Source organism: Poecilia formosa, unplaced genomic scaffold (genome assembly GCF_000485575.1).
Source record: "Poecilia formosa unplaced genomic scaffold, Poecilia_formosa-5.1.2 Scaffold21, whole genome shotgun sequence".
Classification (NCBI taxonomy): domain Eukaryota; kingdom Metazoa; phylum Chordata; class Actinopteri; order Cyprinodontiformes; family Poeciliidae; genus Poecilia; species Poecilia formosa.
This window is the reverse complement of record NW_006799960.1, coordinates 1,765,477-1,784,093: the sequence shown is the minus strand read 5'-3', so window position 1 is coordinate 1,784,093 and position 18,617 is coordinate 1,765,477. Positions and strand designations below refer to the sequence as shown.

At 37.6% G+C, this 18,617-nt stretch overlaps 2 protein-coding genes across 3 annotated transcripts; one reads left to right on the top strand and one right to left on the bottom strand.

Moving 5' to 3' along the window:
• Window positions 1-658: 658 nt before the first annotated feature.
• On the top strand, window positions 659-5,731 carry crtap (cartilage associated protein). 2 transcript variants are annotated; one of them, XM_007547641.2, is made up of 8 exons: window positions 659-1,227; window positions 1,319-1,786; window positions 1,903-2,052; window positions 3,256-3,427; window positions 3,518-3,646; window positions 3,728-3,873; window positions 4,906-4,989; window positions 5,443-5,731. In XM_007547641.2, the coding sequence occupies exons 2-8, from the start codon at window positions 1,325-1,327 to the stop codon at window positions 5,488-5,490; spliced, it is 1,191 nt and encodes a 396-aa protein (XP_007547703.1). In that variant the 5' UTR covers window positions 659-1,227; window positions 1,319-1,324; the 3' UTR covers window positions 5,491-5,731. The 2 variants fall into 2 exon arrangements, with proteins under 2 accessions (XP_007547703.1, XP_007547704.1); XM_007547642.1 differs by lacking the exon at window positions 659-1,227 and having other exon boundaries at window positions 1,234-1,786.
• Window positions 5,732-7,636: 1,905 nt separating this feature from the next.
• On the bottom strand, window positions 7,637-18,055 carry susd5 (sushi domain containing 5). Its single transcript, XM_007547640.2, has 5 exons — window positions 17,586-18,055; window positions 15,450-15,618; window positions 12,925-13,034; window positions 12,385-12,573; window positions 7,637-11,908 (listed from the first exon to the last, which is right to left on the bottom strand). Exons 1-5 carry the CDS (start codon window positions 17,671-17,673, stop codon window positions 9,942-9,944), a joined length of 2,523 nt encoding a protein of 840 aa, XP_007547702.1. The 5' UTR covers window positions 17,674-18,055; the 3' UTR covers window positions 7,637-9,941.
• Between the last annotated feature and the right edge of the window lie 562 nt (window positions 18,056-18,617).

The window sequence follows — 18,617 nt, the reverse complement described above, 5'->3', positions numbered from 1 at the left end:
AGCAAACCAGGAATGTTCCAACGTGGCAGTGGGAGTGGGAGGGACACTCTCACCAGGGGTTCAATTAGAAGTAAGAGGGAGAAGACAGGTTAAAAAGTAAAAAAAAAAAAAAAAAACTTTTTCCTTAAAAATATGTCGCGGGCTTTACCCTTCAGCTTTTAAAAGAATAATAAATTGTCATTAGCTTCCCTTTTAAAGAGAACGTCACAGTACGCTGCAAAAAAATAGTTTCAGTTTATCATGTTTTAACTTGAAGTTTTACGAGAACACAAGTCAGCGGTGATTTTAACTGTGATTTCATGGGAGGAGCCGCTCGGGGTATGGCAAGCCGTTAGTGGAAATATTCCATATCCTTGATTACTCCTGTCTAGAGTGTGCAGTTTGGGGTGGAGAGTAAAATGTGGGCGGAGTTTAACAGATGACTCAAATGGTTGACTCCGCCCACGATTCAGATTCTTGTGGTCTTCCAGCTCAAAGAAGTTGCATGTCACATTAAAAACTTGGCCTTGTACTAATTTGATCATTCATATTCCCAAGAAACCCAAATGAAGTTTGATTTTTTTTTTTTTAAGTTTGTGATTAAAATCAAAACAAACCCCCAAGGGATTGTTGGGGGTACCAATTGTGCTACCTTGGATTTTGTTAACAAAATAATAATTTCTTTACATGATTTTTGCATGATTCCTTAATAATTTCTAAATTAATCTTACAAAAGTAATTAATCACCTGTATTTTTTATTTAGCTAATTTATAGGTTTTTTAAATAAAAAAAAAATAAACCTCCCCATCTACTAGTCTTCTACTCTATATTGCAAATATATACTAATTATAAGATGCCTGTACCCAAGGTAAACAGGGTATAGAACAGCTTGAACTTGGATATAATTATAATTGTATTAATTATATTAGTTATAAGTGATACTAAAACCCCTGATCAGACCAAAATACTAGAGCTACTGCCTGCCAATAGGTCACATTTACTGGAATCACAGAACCAAATTTTCTTACATCAGATGCTCAGGTTAAAGACAAACACTTTAAATCACTAATTGACCCTGATCGGAGAGTAGGAACTGAAACATAATATGTACGTCAGCAACTTTCTGAAGGATGTGGATTATTTACACAAACAGCTTGCCATACATGGCAGCCCCCCCTGCTGGACCCTGCTGATCCTGCCCCGCGCCCTGGGGAGGTTTCAAGCTTTGTCCGGATACGTGGAGGAAAGTAAGGCGGTCTTAGAATCAGTCCTGAATAACCTCTGCCAGCTCAAACTTTTTCCCTTTTAGTTTTTTTTTTTTTGTTTTTTTGTGTGTAGACAAAAATGGCTCCCTCCACACCTTCCCACCTCTTCTCTCTGTGTTTGCTCGCCGTTTTCGTCTCGGCGGTGAACTCTCAGTACGAAAAGTACAGCTTCAGGAGCTTCCCCAGACACGAGCTGATGCCCCTGGAGTCCGCCTACAAGTACGGGCTGGACCAGTACACGGCGGAGAAGTGGCAGGAAACGGTGGAGTACCTGGAGGTGTCGCTGCGCCTCTACCGCCTGCTGCGGGACAGCGAGGCCTTCTGCAACCTGAACTGCAGCTCCGTGCGGCTGGACGACGAGCAGAAGTTTGCGGACTTTCCGGAGCTGCGGGCGTTCGGGAACGTGATGAAGAGGGCGCAGTGCCTGAAGCGCTGCAAGCAGGGGCTGCCAGCTTTCAGACAGAGCTTACCCAGTAGAGACACCATCGATGAGTTTGATCGGAGAGAGCCCTACAAATACCTGCAGTATGCCTACTTTAAAGTAAGGCTGACTTGTGACTAGTTTACTGTTAAGCTTGCCTTTGTATTGCCTGATTTATTTGCCTAAAATCATGAAATAATATCTTTTCTTACTTAATTTTCATCTTTGTGTTACAGTCTAACAACCTGGCCAAAGCTGTGTCTGCTGCTCACACCTTTCTGCTGAAACACCCGGATGATGAGATGATGCAGAAGAACATGGCTTATTACAAGAGTCTACCTGGAGCTGAAGAACATCTAAAAGATCTGGAGACCAAATCCTATGAGGTGCATGCAACAATTCTGACATTGTTGGTCTGATTTTTTATTTTTATTTTAGCATTTGGTGTATGTTTGGCATAATATGCTCACCAAATGTCGCTCAAAAACAACAAAACTGCTTTAATGGAGTGACAAATAAGGAGGGTGAAGCAAAGTACCGGGATGTGTTGGCATAATTTATAAGGTCATTTGAAAAATAAGGAAGATGACTAATAACTAATGGTTTTCTTAGTCAGAACACAGTTGTCATAAAGACCAAAACTGACATCGTTCATAGATCAACAAGTTTAACAAAGACCTGAATGTTATATTATTATTTTTTTCAAATGTTTCAAAAACTGTTACAAGTGAGCCAGATTTTATTGCAGACTTGCATTAACAGAGAAAATCAAATCTTAATGCTAAATTTTGGAATTTAGATTATCTTTTAAGATCACATAAAAACAAATCGGCCATTGATGGTGAAGCATGGCAGTGGCTCTGTTATGCAGTGGGGCACTAGATGCAACAAAGAAATGATTAAGAGAGCATTTTCCACTGTTTGGTTAGAAAACAGGAGGTTATTCATGGTTATTAACTTAAAAAGTAAAGTATAAATGATAAAATAATACAGGTACTTTAATTTTAGAGAAATTATCAAGGGTGTGGTATTTGTTATTAAAAGGGATTACTTATTTATGTAGATTTTTTTTTCATCCTCGCTGAATAAATAAACTGAAATGTAATTTCAATATTTAGTATTTCAGCGTGAGATTATGCTACTGCAATAAAAAATGGTTTTGTTTATGGCTTTTAACACGTCTTTACCAATAAGAGTGAAAGAGACTAAATCACAGAAACGAAAATAAATGTGCATCTATTGAACCAGAAAAATGAGTTGAACAAGTAACTGTATTTTCCGGTATTGGATGTCAGTAATTTAGACTGTAACTATGAAACAGAAAGGCTGTTTAAACGCGAAGCCGTCTGATCGCTGAAGGTGCGTCCGGCCCAAACCCACGAGCCGTATTACTGGCTCTGTGGGCTTGTAGGATGTGGTTTCCAGGCCAAACGGGCCTCCCTGGTATTATGAGCTTCAATAGCCGACTGAATACGCAGATAAGTGGAGGCTTCGTTTAATTTTACTCCTTAGGAGCAACGAAGGGACTCTTGAAATGCTTGTACATAATGCCGCATCGCATCATGACTGCGTGTCTCCTTTTTTTCCAGACTTTATTTGTGCGCGCCGTGAAGGCGTACAACGGCGATAACTTCCGGACGTCGGTGTCGGACATGGAGCTGGCACTGAGGGACTTCTTCAAGGTCTACGACGAGTGTCTGGCTGCGTCCGAGGGTCCGAGACACGTCAAAGAGTTTAAAGATTTCTACGCCTCCATAGCTGGTTGGTTCATCCTCGTCTGTCAGAGCTGGTTTTCTGAACACGTTTAAACGTCACCATCTTAAAGTTTTTGTTGTTGTTGTTGTTTTTTAGACCACTACACTGAAGTCCTTGAGAGAAAGGTGATGTGTGAAAGCGACCTGACACCCGTAGTCGGAGGCTTCGTCGTCGACAAGTTCGTGGCGACGATGTATCACTACCTGCAGTTTGCCTATTATAAACGTGAGCAGACGCAGCATCCAGGGCTCACGGCGTTTACGAAAACTAGTCAACTGCAGCTGCTCATTTTCATGTTTTCCTCAGTGAATGACCTGAAGAACGCGGTGCCGTGTGCAACCAGCTACGTTCTGTTTGACCCCAACGATGAGGTCATGAACAACAACGTGGCCTACTACAAGTACCACAGAAACAAGTGGGATCTGACGGAGGAGGACTTCCTCCCCAGAGCAGTGAGTAACATCCCTTTTCTTTTATTCCATATTTTATTACACAGGTACAATCTATGCTTGCAACTGAAATGTTCACAAGCAAAAAAAAAAAAAAGAAAAAAAAAGAAGAAGAAGCAAATGTGAAAGAATATCTATAATTTTTTTGTTTTTTGCATGGAACATTTTTCTCCTATTTACCTGAAAAGTTAAAATCTCAAATAAGATTTGGAAAATTATTTTCTGGTTTGAGTTTTTACGCTTTTAGAAACTTTTGTTTAAAGCAAAATTAAACGTATGCCAGAAAATAAAACCCTTATGTCTGATCTGTTGCACACATGTGGATGAAAACCTCCAGATTTAAAAATAAATAGTTTGTTGACACGATATTAGTAAAGGAGGTTGTCCAAACTAATCCAACACAAACTATCTAAACAGTCTAACAGTAAAGAAACTAAAAATAAATAAATGTTACAGTTTGCATACTTTATGTAATAAATTACTTACTCTTATTCAAATATCTAACTATTTATACTAAAAGAGCTAGAAGGTAATCAATCATATAATTTCAATTGTACATTAAAAACGGAAGTAAAAAAAATTATAATCAGTTTTCCAGGAAAAGGTGAAATTACAAAAATAATATTTTAAAGTTTATTTTTATCAGTCTTTTTAAAGTTATGAATAATTCATCATTACATTGTTTGAGCTAATACAAATGGTGTTAATATGATTATATTATATTATATTATATTATATTATATTATACAGTGATGTTTAACAACTATATTTTATGCAGGGATAAGTTTTACTATTAATTTATGATTTATACCTATACTGATAAAGTTTAGTAGTAAATAAACTGCACATTTGCATAATGACATTTAAAAAAAATCATTTAGCTATATAGTATTTGGAGTTTCTTGTGACTTTTTGAAAAATTAAAAATATGTGTTTTTAAGCAGCTGAACCTTTTTTTTCCCTTTTTTTTCTTTTTTTTTTAAAGTCCTTCTCAGTGGTTTTGTGAACATATTTGTTTCTGGGTGTGTGCTGCAGGAGGCAGTGCGGTACTACAATCAAACCACCCTGCAGCTGCAGATGCTGGAGTTTGCAAAGCAACGCCTTATGAGCGACGATGAGGTGTGTGTCTGTGCTTACGTATTTCTGGGATCCCTCATTTCTGGACATTTGGGGACAAATAAAAGGAACATTAAACATTTTCTATGTATTTCTGATTAAATATGCTTAAAAAAATGTAAACATCTAGGACTGGGTTGTTGGTTTCTCTCATAGGTTCGATCAAAGTGTTATTTAGAAAAAGAAATTGGATAATTGAGTCATGTCACATGACCCCCCCTGCAAGATACTGTAGGTTGACCAGGCTGCAATACCACCGACAGACATGTGGGGGCAGCATGACGCTAATCTAACTTGTGCTATTTTGAAGAATCTCACTAAGTATTTCATATGTTTTATGTTGTAAATCAAATTTAGTTCTAGACATAAATCTTCTTAGCAATAAAATATATGAGAGTTTCTGCTTTGAAATGAAACGTAATCTTTTAATCTGATCTGGTGTATTTGTGTTCGCAGGGAGAAGTGGTGGAGTTTATAGACGAGTTTCTGGACGAGGACCAATAGCACACATGGAAACACTCCAAAATACTCAATTAGAAATGACTAAACACTCCATTAGTCTGTATTTATTTGAATACTGCGTTTTTTTTATTTAACATTTTGGTTTTACCTCCACCTCTAAAGCACCAGTTGCGTTTGTAATTTGTCATTTTGTGCAGCAAGTATCCAGTTTTACTGTCTTCTGAATTCATTCAATGCTGTGAATGGTGTTGTTTTTTTTATGACAATAAACAAAGTTTCTGGAGTTTTTTCTTCCATCACTTCCATGTTTAGATGTTAGGTGTAAGGATGTTGATATTTTCCTTGATATATTTGTTGCTTAAAAGGAAGAAAAAGCTCAAATAGATACTCATTAAAATCTAAACGAGAAATCCAGAATATATTTAGACAAAGTCCGAAGAATTATTTTTAGTGTCCATGCTTAAAATAATTACCTTGGTAGATTAATTAATGAACTAATTCTCCGTTCCAGCCCAGAGATTCTTTTTTTTTTTTTTTCACTTGAGCTTTAATTAAAAAGGAAAAAGTCCCGAAAAAGCTGTGGAGAGCGTAATGAAGAGCTGAGAGAGACATTCAGAGAGAACACTGAGTTGGTTATTAATGTGTGAACATTGAGTCTCTGTGCAGTTTGTCTCACAGTGGTGTTAGAAACCCACTGGGAAACATCCCCCCTGTGTCACCGCCTGTCTGCATTCTCACTCTCTTCTGTCTCTTTTATTGCCTTTCTTTCACCACTGACCGCATTTCACCCTCTAATCGTGCACCTTTTTTTATTGCACTGAACGGTTGTGATTAATTAGAAAAAGTTGACTGCAAATAATTGCACCTGCTGTGTCACGAACAGATGCAAGCGTGATTATCAGAGAGCAAGGCGTCAGGAAGCAGAGTTAACATGATTTGCAGTGTCTTAATAAAGTATTTATAACCCTTTCAAGAGCAAACAGTCGCGTAATTTATTGGGATCTTTTCTGACAGACAAATTAAATAATACGTAATAAACAAAAATCTGATTTTCAGCCCTAGTCAACTCTAACTAAAATCCTCAGACTTGATCTCACGATGTATCCAGCTTTTTGTGGATTAAATTAACCACACGGCAACGTAAAAACCACAGCAAAACATGTTGCAAAAGGAGCTTTGGTCAGATGAAAAGTCAACTGTAATGAAGTTATTTATGTAAACGCAATGGCACAGTCAAAGGTTGAGCCTAAATCCGTGTGAGAATTTGTGGCAATACTTTATATAAACTAATCAAAACTTCGACTTAAATAAATTACTTCAATTGGTTTATGAAAAATTTAACAATTGAACTTTGACTTGATATAACTCAATAAACTTAATAAGTTAACTTGGATAAATGTAATTCGGTCATTTGTAACCAATTGAAGTGATTTAATTTGGATCACGCGTTCTCTTTTTAAATGTACAAAGTGCTGACTTGAGAGGACTGAACATAAAAGCATGCCACACTTTTCAGGTTTTTATTTAGAAAGATTTTTAAAACCATCAATCAGTTGTTTTTTTTTTCACTTTACTATCAAATGATATCTTGATAAAATACATAGTTTGTGGCTGTAACATGACAAAATGTGAAAAAGTGGTTATGAATATATTACTTTTTCCATGCAGGACAAGATCTGTATTTCAAATTACCTATAGAATATTTCAATCAAATTTACAGAAACACATTTTATATGTTTATTAATACCAAGGAAGCACAACACGTTTTACCTTCACAGGGAATTTTAGATGTACTTCTGGACTAATCTTCACACTTTGAGATCAACAGAAACTTTAAAAGTGTTTTTATTCACAGCATATATAACCGAAATAATTACTGAAAATGTTATATTTACAATATTATCATCATGCTTTTCTTTTATTGTCATGACTATAATCACAATTGTTTACCAGAAATAGTGTGAAATTATTTTTTTCTTTCCTGACTACAGCAGAATGAACTAAGAAAATAACATTATTGACTCAAGTTGACACAAATTCTTTTTCTTTATAAAGAAGGCATAATATTTGCCATACATGTGCAGATAATCACAAACTTACATGAAGAGAAATTCAATGTCTTGCCCATCCTGTCGTCACTTTAATCTTTCAATCTTCAGTCTGGAAAATAACTCTTCGATTTCTTTCCCCAAAGTTTAGGAAGCAAATCAGGCAAACAAAGAGCTGCCAGATCCAACTACTACTTTTCTTCTCTGGCATTCCTGAAATAACAGCAGTTTAAACATCATTTTTATGGAGCTAAAGTGAATTACACAAGAAACCGCCATGGACAACAATGCCAAAGTGTCTTACCTCATTAACAACATTTACACTAGTTATATATAACGTCTGTTTCAAATGTTACTTGCTTACCAAACTATAAAAACTGATATATTTGTATATAAACTCCTTTGAGTACTTAAATGTGTTTACATGTTAACATTTAAAAGTACATCTATTTGGTATTTGTCACAGGGTAGACAGAGAAACAACTAAATACCACGTTCACAGTTCACACATAAATACAGTTGTGCTCATTTAGCTAACTTGACCAAATTAATCAATCTTAGTCATTTTCAACCAGCCTGCACTGAGCACGTCTCCACATATCTTCTCCCGGGAAGATTTCAGAGGAAGTTTGTATTTAGAGCATGTGTGTTGAGGGGACAGTTTTCTTTTTGTGTAGTGGTAGAAAAATTAATTAATATCTTCACTGACGTCTCTTTCAAGGGCTAAATCAAAACATGGCGGAACTCGGATGAAGGAAAAAGTGTTTGCAGAAAATTGTATGTTCTCATTTGTGTTGCAGGACATTAGAACTGGGTTCAAATCCCACCCTAGGGTCTTTCTGCATGAAGTTTACATGCAGAAAACTTTACATGCATGCATGGTTTCTCTCCAAGTCATCCTCCAACAGCCTGGAAACGTGACATGATCACTTTTTGTACTTCTGGCAGTAAAGAAAAGCCTCACGGCATGATGCTGCCTCCACCGTACTTGACACTTGGTTGAGTGTTATTACGTTGACTCTGCCAAATGCATGTCTTTGCATTTGGACCAAAAAGTTCAAACTTTGCCTGATAAAACTTTCTGCACAAGGCCATTTGTTTTATCAGCTGAAAATCAAATTAAGTTCAATTTCATTCCATTCCATTCAATTTATTTACGTAGCTCCATTTCACAGCATATGTCATCTCAAAGCCTCTCAGTTCATGGTGAAGTAAAACTGGTTTCACTGTGAACGGTGATGCTGATCAGACCCAGCCCATTTTTAAAGCAGTTCCTAAGCAGAGTTTCATTTGGGGGGCCAACTGGGGTCAAGTTCACCAGCCGACCCAGCACAACTCTTATTTTGTGCTGTTTTGATTATTTTTGCATTATCGTTCATGTCTGCGTTACTGTAACTTACTTTGCATTACCCAATGAGCCAGCAATGAAGTAAAATGAATGGTGGATTATGTTTTGCTGCACGGTCATAGCAGTCATGTTATATAAGTAAATAACATGGAATAAAGTGCATATTTTAAACTAAAAAAAAAAAAAAGAATAGTTCAGTAAAATAGGGTAATAGTTTTGGTCAGATGGATGTTTGTTGTGGAATAAATGATTACCAAACGCTGCTTTCCCACCACATTGTCCAAACAAAACATTGACCTCCATTGTAAATCAACACTGGTTTTGGAATGGCTAAATCTTGTTAGCATAGAGTTAGCAAAGCAAAACCTCGTCTTAAATCCTGTTGACAATTGGTGCACCACGCCAGAAAACCTGCCAGTTTAAATTAACTCTCCCAAAAGAGTGGTCAGAAGTTTGTTGGTGGCTACGAAAAGCTTGTCTTCAAGGCGCAAAGAGAGATTTAACCACATGTTAGTTGGGGTTTATGTATATACATGACCCTGTACAATGCACCTGATTCAAATAACTGGAGAATATTATCAAGTTGTGCAGATACCTGTTAAAAGCATTTATGTAAATCAGGCGTACTGAAGATTCAACAGATCTAAAGCTTTTATGACAATGGATTCCAAGGGTTGACATTCTTGATTTACAGCAAAGCATCAAGGCATTCAAAACAGTTTAAAAAACAGCAGAAACCCAAGGAAATACAAACAAGCATCACTAGAATGATGAAAACATTTAAATTTGGTAGTCCCAGTTGATATAGTCATGGAGGAATAGCTTCCCTGTATTTTCTAGTCTCTTTGTTTTAGGCACAGCCCGTTTGCATCCAGCTACATGCAGAAGTTTTAAAGTAATAATATGGGGGTATATTTATAGCTAACTCAGCAAGGCTTTTTTTCACTGAAGCAGAAATGCAGCTAGTTATCAAACCCAAAGTGTTCACACCTGCAGTAGTGTCTAGCGTGATGAAGGGAAGTTCCTTCCTCTTGTTTATCTTAATTCTTCTATCTTTAAATGTCTCTGCTCTTCATTAACGTCCTCGTTCTCCACTCCTACACTTTCTGCTGCATCTCTATCTGTTGGCCCGGTCTGCTCTGGTTTTGACCTTTCCCGTTCATCTCGTACAGTGAACTTTTCTGTTGTTTCCGCCTGAAACACCAAACTCCGATGATGACCGCGGTGGCCACGGCACACACCGCCACAATGATGGCGGCCACCTTCGCCCCTTGGGTGGTTGAGCTTGGAGGGTGAGGCGGACAGTCCTCACCCACACAGATCGTCTTCCTCTTCTCTCCTTCCATCTCACCCATCATACCTGGCAGATCGTCCACAGTGTGTTCCTCCATCACTCCAGGAAACGTGTTCCCATCATGCACCGGGGGAGCTGGGCCGTGATCGAGGAAAGGGTGATTGGTGAGGTCGTCCAGCCAGGAGTGGGTGGGAGGAACTTGTTGTGTGTCGTAATCCAGGGTGTCGGAGTTTGAGGGGGAGTTTGAACGCTCTAAATGGTCAGATGAGGTAGCTGGAGTCCTGGAGCCAGGCCAGTTCTTCTTCTCCCTCCCTTGGTCAGATTTAGGTGCCATAGTGAAGGATATATCTCCGTCTGACAAACTGAAGTGAGGAACCCGTTTACGTACTTCCACATCGTTGGGTTTGTCTGTTGTCTTTGCCATACTGGTTCCCATTTGCCCTTTTGTGGAATCGCTATTTTCTGTGTCAAATAGATCAACAGGATATCCATCAAGCCAAGTATTATCTTTAGTGCTCTTACTTCCTGCTTCCCTCTGGGTGATGTTTGGCCGCCGCTCATTGGCTACAGAAATGATTAGATGTGGGTGATGATCATCATCTTCATGGCTATCATGGTCGTCATAGCTCTCCTCGTCTTTGTCTTCACGATCATCGTGAATGTCGTCTTCATCGTGATCATAATGTTCCTCCCCATCATCATGATCGTCACTTTTTGGATGGTGTTCTGAATTATCAGGATGTTCTCCATCATTGTCTTTGTGATCATCATCATGATCCTCCTGACTTGGGTGATCGTCGTATGTAGCATCACCATCATCGTATTCTTTGGTGCGATCACTGCCGTCTTCGTGCTCGCCCATGTCATAATGGTCATCATGATCATCATCGTCTCTGTCCCGATCAGGTCTGTCCGAGTTGTCGTAGTGAGTCGGTTGCTTCACATTGTCATCAAAATCCTCTTCTTGGCGACTGCCAGGATCATCATGATCATGGTGATCATGGTGATCATCATGATCATCATGATTATAGTGATCATCGTGATTATCTTGATTATCGTGATCATCGGTACGATCGTCTTCATGGATGTCCAGGTCATCATGGCGGCTGTCATCCTGATCATCATTGTCATCTCTGTCATATATTTTATCATCTTGATCTTTATTTCTGTTCTCATCATCATCATGATCGTCATGATTGTCATGATTGTCATGATCGTCATGATTGTCATGATCGTCACGATCGACAAAGTCGGTGCTTTCCAGCTTTTCTTGGCTCTCGTTTTCTTTGCTCTCCTCAGACAGGGCACCAGAAGCTCTCTGTGTTGCTTGTGTGACTGAGTCGCTGGCGATGGGCGGTACATCCTCCTGGAAAGCCTCAGAGGGGAACCAGAACATGTGTTTTTGGGAGAGAAGAGAAACAGGCTCCTTCGTGGCTGGAGCTGCACCAGTCCGGACCAACTTGGTACTGTCCTGCTCAAACCTGGGATGGACCGTGAAAGCATCTTCCTCTCTCATTGCTACTTCATCCACAGTTCCTCCAAAGGTTCTACTGCTATTAATCACCTTTACTCCAATATCATGCACTTCATGGCGATCCTGGTCATCCTCTTCTACATTGACCCAAAATTTTGTTTCTTGCTGCTGCAGAATCCCCTTCCCTTTTTGAGAAGTATCTCTGAATATGTCTTCTTGACTGTCATGATCATGATCTGTTTCTTCATAGGAATCTTCAAACTTGTCTTCATAGTCTACATGGGTTTCAGTTGCACCTAAAGATAAAATGACAAGACATTAATCAAATTTAGAGCTACGTCGTATAAAATTCTATGTTTCATGTTAACATTGGACAGTCTGCATGAGCCTGCAGAGCTAACATCAGCTACAACAGACCTGGAAGAAGTTTGTCGTTCATAAATCATCTTGTAAAGCCTCATGTCTGAAATCATCTAAAAACCAAAACCATAAACATGACAGATCCCACAGACTAACCATCTGCTCAGAGCTGGTTGAAGGTAAAACCAGCAGACTTTTTAAATATAAAATTAACATGGCCACATTATGAAGAGTCAAAGCAGACATTTTCATCACAATTCACATCAGAAAGTTTGTAGCCAAGATACAAGCGCCTTAAAACTTTAAAGAAACAAAACATGAAACCCTTTCTTCACATTTTTTGTTTGGTTTTCCTCCTTAATATTTTAAAACATTTCATAAGACATCTAAAATGTAAAAAAAAAAAAAGTACCTTTAATGCAAATCTGCACAGTCCCGTACCACTCGCCGCAGCTGTCACACAGCAGGCTGAAGGCAGAGTGACCGCTGGGCATCACGTAACCGGGTGTGCACGTGTACAGCAGCTCGTCTCCCATCTCAAACCCTGAGTGATCCTGCAGATGGGCGTTGGGGAACGATGGAGGATCCCCACAGGTCACAGCTACCAACATCAAAAAATGACACAGATGATGTAAAATAAAGATTACTCTTTTCAAAGTAATACAAATGTCACTACATTTCACTCAGGTCATTATAAGGATGAATTAAAAAGTAGTTTATGTTGTAAAAAATGTGTACAAAAATATTAAAGACAAAAAGTATCTGCATTGTTGTTCATATTAAGAAATGTTTATGTTCCTTTATTGTTGAAGTTTGATCAGAAACACTCATAAGGTTTACCAAAACAAATACATACACCCAAGAAGAAAGCACAGTAAATATCACAAAGAGAGCTGAAAAGAACCACTGTTCACTTACGGTTTTGGTGTATCATTATATTTACACCACTGACCTTTGTCTTTCATGCAGAAGGCACTCAGGTGTGCAGTGTCCTCTGTAGCGTTTTCTGTCTTCACGTTAACAGCCTTCAGTGAACTCCCCTCAGCATTACAAACTGTCGTCCTGCAGACAGACACACAAATGGTACGACAACAGACTATCAGAAGTATTCACTTTACAAAACCTTTAAAAATGGTGTCACATTACTATGGAGAGCCTATTCCAGCCAAAATTTATTAAATCAATAAATCTATAAATAAATGGCTACTTAATTTAATCACCTTTACAATAAATACCTAATTTTTATTTATTTGTTTATTTATTATTATATTTGTATATTATTTACAAATAAGTAATTTTTGAATATTTATTCATTTATTTGTATATTATTTTATTTATTTACATATGTATTTATTCATTAAATCATATATTTATTTAGGTATTAATTCATTTATTTATTTAATTTTGACTGAAATGGCTCTCCATGCATTAGAACCAAAACATCAGTGGATTTTATTCAGACTTTTTGTGACATAACAAAGTAATTCATAGTTGTGAAGAGGAAGGGAAATTATGCGTTGTTTTCACAGTTATGTAAGGCATCATCCAGAAATAAAAATAAATTAAATGACAAAGTATTTTTTATGCTAGATACATCATGCTTCTGTACAACTTAAAAGATTTTTCTTCAACCACCAGGGGGCGCTTTAGCAGGAAGTGAGTCATTGGAAGTCAAAATTGGAAATCAAAGAAGAAAGCGCTGATTTTCATTTAGAACAAGCACATGCTAGCAGCAGGCACGAAGAAGAAATGTTTTCAAACTCATCATGGAAACCACACGAAGAAGTTAATTTGATACAGCTTTTAAATTGAAGGCTATCGATCTGGCAGTACCGATCGACAGCCGCTGCTCGTAAGCTCAGCGTGAACGAATCCGTGGTTCGGCATTGGAGACGGAGGGCTGCGTCCTTAATAGGAGGTTTATTAATGCCATCTAGTGTCCTTGTGGAAAACCGAGAGCGGTGGAGATACCAGCGGATTATAGCCTGGTGCGGCTTATATATGTATGTTTCCAGAGTTTTTTTTGTTTGTTTGTTTGTTTTTTTTTTTTGTTTTTTTTTTAACTTTGTGGGTGCGGCTTCCGGACTATAGAGGTGCGCTCTATAATCCGGAAAATACCGCAACTATCATGGGCTACCAGGCTGAATACACGTGAAAATGAAAACTTAAAAGTATGATGTTGCATTCTGTTTAAGGAAGCAGGTGTTGCTATTGACATATATGAGTCTGAGTACAACTGAACTAATCAAATGATTTGGAAAAATGTGTTTGGAGAAGCAGTGTAATTCATGACTCTTGTTTCATCAGCATTAGGTGACATAAAACAGAGAAAAGATGCAGAAAAGAAAAACACAAGCTGGTAAAACCTTGACCTATAAACCTGTAGAGCATCTGTTAAAGAAAGTAACATTTGTCACATAAAAGAAGAGCTATTTGTCAAACTATTACCTTTATGCTACATGTGAAACCAAATTGTCTACATCTGTATGTATGAAATATAGTGTTGTAGGAGCAACACACAGCAGTGACCTGCAGTGACGGACAAGTAAGAAGACGATGTTAATGTATGGGAGTTAGGCTGGATGGTATTTGTTTATAGCAACACACCAGAAAAAACCTCTGACAATGTTTCAGTGAAGACTGTAGGATAATAGTGATGGAACCGAGGAGAAAAAAAAAAGAAAGAAAGTTCACACCATTGATAGAAAAAGTTAGGAAGACAAAGAAAAATCTAAAACAACTCAAGAGCAGCGATCGTTTAACTAACTCACAAAAATGTGTAAATCTAACCTTGAAGGAAAATAGATGAATAAAATAAACATCTTTGCGCAAAACTCTAACTTTTGATGGCTCTAATAAATGAGATTCAACCGCCCAGAAAACATCTTTTAATAGCAGATCATTTATGATATTCGACATGGTGAGCATCATGTCTGTCACCGCTGTAGTGAAACATCATGATTGCTTCCATTTTTCTACGTGAGTTTTGTCACTTTTCTCTACATTTGAACCAAATAACCCAAAACCTACTGTAAGAGTTTGGATCTCCTCTTCCCACCTAAGTACCTGTCTCCCTCCTAAATCAAACGTGCATCTGTTTCTGTCTCTTGGGGTAGGGGGAGGGGGATGAAAGCAGCATCTCACGTTGCTGTGGAGACGTGGGGCGTAAATGGAGGCAGTTGTCGACATGACACCCCGGCTCAGAATTCCCTCATCCCTCAGGAGGAGACAGAGGAGCCTTTCTCCGTCTTTTGCTCCCTGCTTTTTCTCTCCTCCCTGAAATGTGTCACTCTCGTATCTTCCCACACTTGCTAAAACAGACAGCGCTCCCTCCGCTTCCTTTCCTCTTTCATCCGTTCCTGTAACCTCTGTCACACATACAGGCGGCGCGCACACACTTGTGGGAGCTTTGATCGTCTCCAGAAATCTCCCCGCTTATCTCCTCAAAGGCGGGAAGGCAAATGCTTATTTTCTTACCCCACCGTGCCTCCGTAGAGCCACCCGCGGGTGCAGTGAGAGAAGAAGCACTCCAGCACGGCTTGACGGAGCTCTTCCACTGACGCCAAGCGGGCATTTTGCGAGGCACACGCCTGCTCTGGTTCCCCGAAGCCCTGCAAGCTGCTCGGGTCTAAAACAAACACACGACCTGCAGAGAGACGACGCCACGGGTCAGAAAGTTTTCTGACATCCTGGGATGGAGTTCAAGATTGTTTCTGCACAGAATTCAAATATTCATTAAGAAAACATCTAGATAAATCCTTCTACTTATTGAAACTTGTGTAGTCTGAGCTGTTTTGCAGTGTTATTACTCTGCTAATACTAAATGGTTGGCTCAAATCAATTGAGGCCTTTTGACCATCTTTATTTGATTTATGTGATTACTTTCTGTTGTTAATAAAAGGTAGTCACAGATGGTAACTGGGAGAACACACTAAATGAAATTTATTCAGCTGAGAAACAGTAGACTCCATTTAGTGAAAGTATTGCTATGTAATTTGTCTGAACAGGGCTGATTTGTGTTCTAATAAAACAGACAAATAAACCAAAAATAAAACACGTGACAAAGTTAATGCTATGCCTAACTAATATGTGTGCTCAGTTCTCAATGTTAGTAATATCTTAGGAAAAAATTTGGAAAACCAATCATAGATAATGGTTTCCTCCATGTTGCTACCAATGTTTATATATGTAATAAAACAGAGGCAAACGTGATATAACGTGTTAAAGAGCTTGCTGAAGTACAACATCACTTCTATATGACAAGAGAAGACGAGCTCCAATCTAATTGTTTTTTTCCCCTTTCATAATTAACATCACATCCCCTTCAACTTGCCAGCATGCAAAGCAACAGACTCGGAATGTTTTTTTTTTGTTTGTTTGTTTTTTTTGCAAAAAATACATATTGTGGGATTTTCAAATGACCACTGCTGTAATTAAACATAACAAAAGGTTGAATGAGACGAGAAAACCAGAGAAAAGCCTACAGAAACGTCAATATGCCTAAAAGAAGATATTTTAGCAATAAAATGGCTGTTGTTGAATTTATAGAGTTTTATATTTTCAGCTATTTGTGAAACTTAGATATTTCAGATTATCGAACAAATTTTTATATCAGAGAAGGATAACCTGACTTAGCAAAAATATAGTTTCCAAATTAAATCTATCCCATTTTAATGTACATCCTATTTTTAGTTTTTTTTTTTAAAAAGTGTTTTTGTTAATTCTTCAGATTTGGTAATCAGAAAAACTTTGCCAAAAATATGGTTGTCACATTTAATCCATGATTTAACATGAAGGGCAGCCATATTTTATTGGAGAGCCAGGTTGTTTTTTTAGCTTAAAAAAAAATAAAATTACTACTTGAAAAGTGCATTGCATATTTATTGAGGGTGTCTGTAACAGAGGAAACATTTTTCACATTATGCATGGATTGCATTACAAACAAATTAGCCAAGCAAAAGTTGTATGGATTGTTGGTTAAGAAAGGTGAGTGGATCAAAAACTTAAGCTTTACCTAGTTTAGTGAGAGTTCTAACCTGCTAGCTAACTGAGCTTTCACAGACACATTTTTAAAAATTGACTATGCCACCTTCTTAGAATATATTTTAAAAGCTTTATTATAATTATTATTTCAGTCATATTTCTTACATTAAGTAGAAACCAAGCTTTCTTTTCTGTTCATTTTTACCACAAGACTACATCATAAAAGAAACAATGGTTCTTAATTATGATTCTACTGCAAAAGAGAAAACAGCTAGTTATATCTTTATAACTAGTTATAATTTAACCTGTTCTGTCATTTTGAAGTTTGCTAAATGAAATAACTTGGAGGTCCTTTTGGGTTACATTTATGCAATTTCACCGCAATGTATTGAGTGATTCCCTTTTTAATGTCTTGGATCATTTTTTTTGTCACTGTTGTTATCCCAACGGTTTGTGTTTTACAGTGTACCAAACTACCAAGGCGCAAAAACGGACGCTTTGTTGCTTCACTATTTCTTATCGCTTTAATTTTTTTCTTGACACGCACCTAAAACGACGTTTTGAAAACTACCTTTAAAAGTCTCAAAAACGTGACTCCATTAGCAACAAAAGTTTAAAATATTATCTTACCTTCTGCGTTCACAACAGAGGTCACAGCAAGAAAAGCCAGGCATCCAAAGAACAAGGACTGAACTATTTGTTTAGAACAATAAAGCATCTTTTTCAGCCCTCGTCTGTCTAATATCTCTTTGCTTTGGAAAAGGTGCCCTAAAAACCTCAAGAATTATTCACAAACTCGCAGGCAGAAGTAGCAATTTGTTTCCTTTTTTCTTCTTCTCTTCTTCTTCTTCTTCTTCTTCTTCTTCTTCTTCTTCTTCTTCTTCTTCTTCTTCTTCTTCTTCCTCTTCTTCTTCTTCTTCTTTTTGGCTGCACAGACTAAAACTGCACGTCAACCAGCGAGGATGCTGAAGGAAGAAACATGAAACGGCTCAGGAGTGAGGAGGCGCAGCTTATCTTCCCCAAATAGTCGCACTGGCAAGCAGATGAAGCACCTGTGTGAAAAATCACGTCCTCCCGTAAGTAAATACGTCACGGCTCAAAATGTCCAGGGTGGGCAGAGGGAGGTGAGCAGGACTGCTGCTTCTCAGCGAGACCAGACTGTTAGTAATGACTTTATAATGAGGATATAAAGGTGTAAAAATAAAAATCAATTCAAGAGAATGTTGTGGTTTCCAAAGTTGTGATAATAATAATAATAATAATAATAATAATAATAATAATAATAATAATAACAATAATAATAATAATCATAATCATAATCATAATAATGTGATTTATTTGTTGTTTATAAAATATTTGGAAGTTAAAACATGTGACAATGTATTTCCCTTTGAGTTTTGTGGAAAAAGAAGTTTTCATCACAGGTATATTTCAATATATTTAATTTCTTTATTTTTTTTAAAAGCTATGAAGGGAAACTCCCATATAGACTCACTAAGCATAAATAGATATATTTATCTATTTATTTATGACACTTTAGAGGATTTTGGCTGCAGCCACTGGAAACTCAAAGCTCATGTTCTCATAAAATTGAAACATAACACAAATATCTATTTTACGAGTTTATATATGTCATTTTAACCTTCCCATTCTCAAATAATA

Coding starts and splice junctions, on each gene's coding strand:
- crtap (XM_007547641.2), top strand. CDS start 1,325: ATGGCTCCCTCCACACCTTCCCACCTCTTCTCTCTGTGTTTGCTCGCC. Junction 2,053..3,255: donor TGGAGACCAAATCCTATGAG/GTGCATGCAACA, acceptor CTTTTTTTCCAG/ACTTTATTTGTGCGCGCCGT. Junction 3,647..3,727: donor GCAGTTTGCCTATTATAAAC/GTGAGCAGACGC, acceptor TGTTTTCCTCAG/TGAATGACCTGAAGAACGCG.
- susd5 (XM_007547640.2), bottom strand. CDS start 17,673: ATGCTTTATTGTTCTAAACAAATAGTTCAGTCCTTGTTCTTTGGATGC. Junction 15,619..17,585: donor CTCTGTTGTGAACGCAGAAG/GTAAGATAATAT, acceptor GTCTCTCTGCAG/GTCGTGTGTTTGTTTTAGAC. Junction 13,035..15,449: donor CTCTACGGAGGCACGGTGGG/GTAAGAAAATAA, acceptor GTCTGTCTGCAG/GACGACAGTTTGTAATGCTG.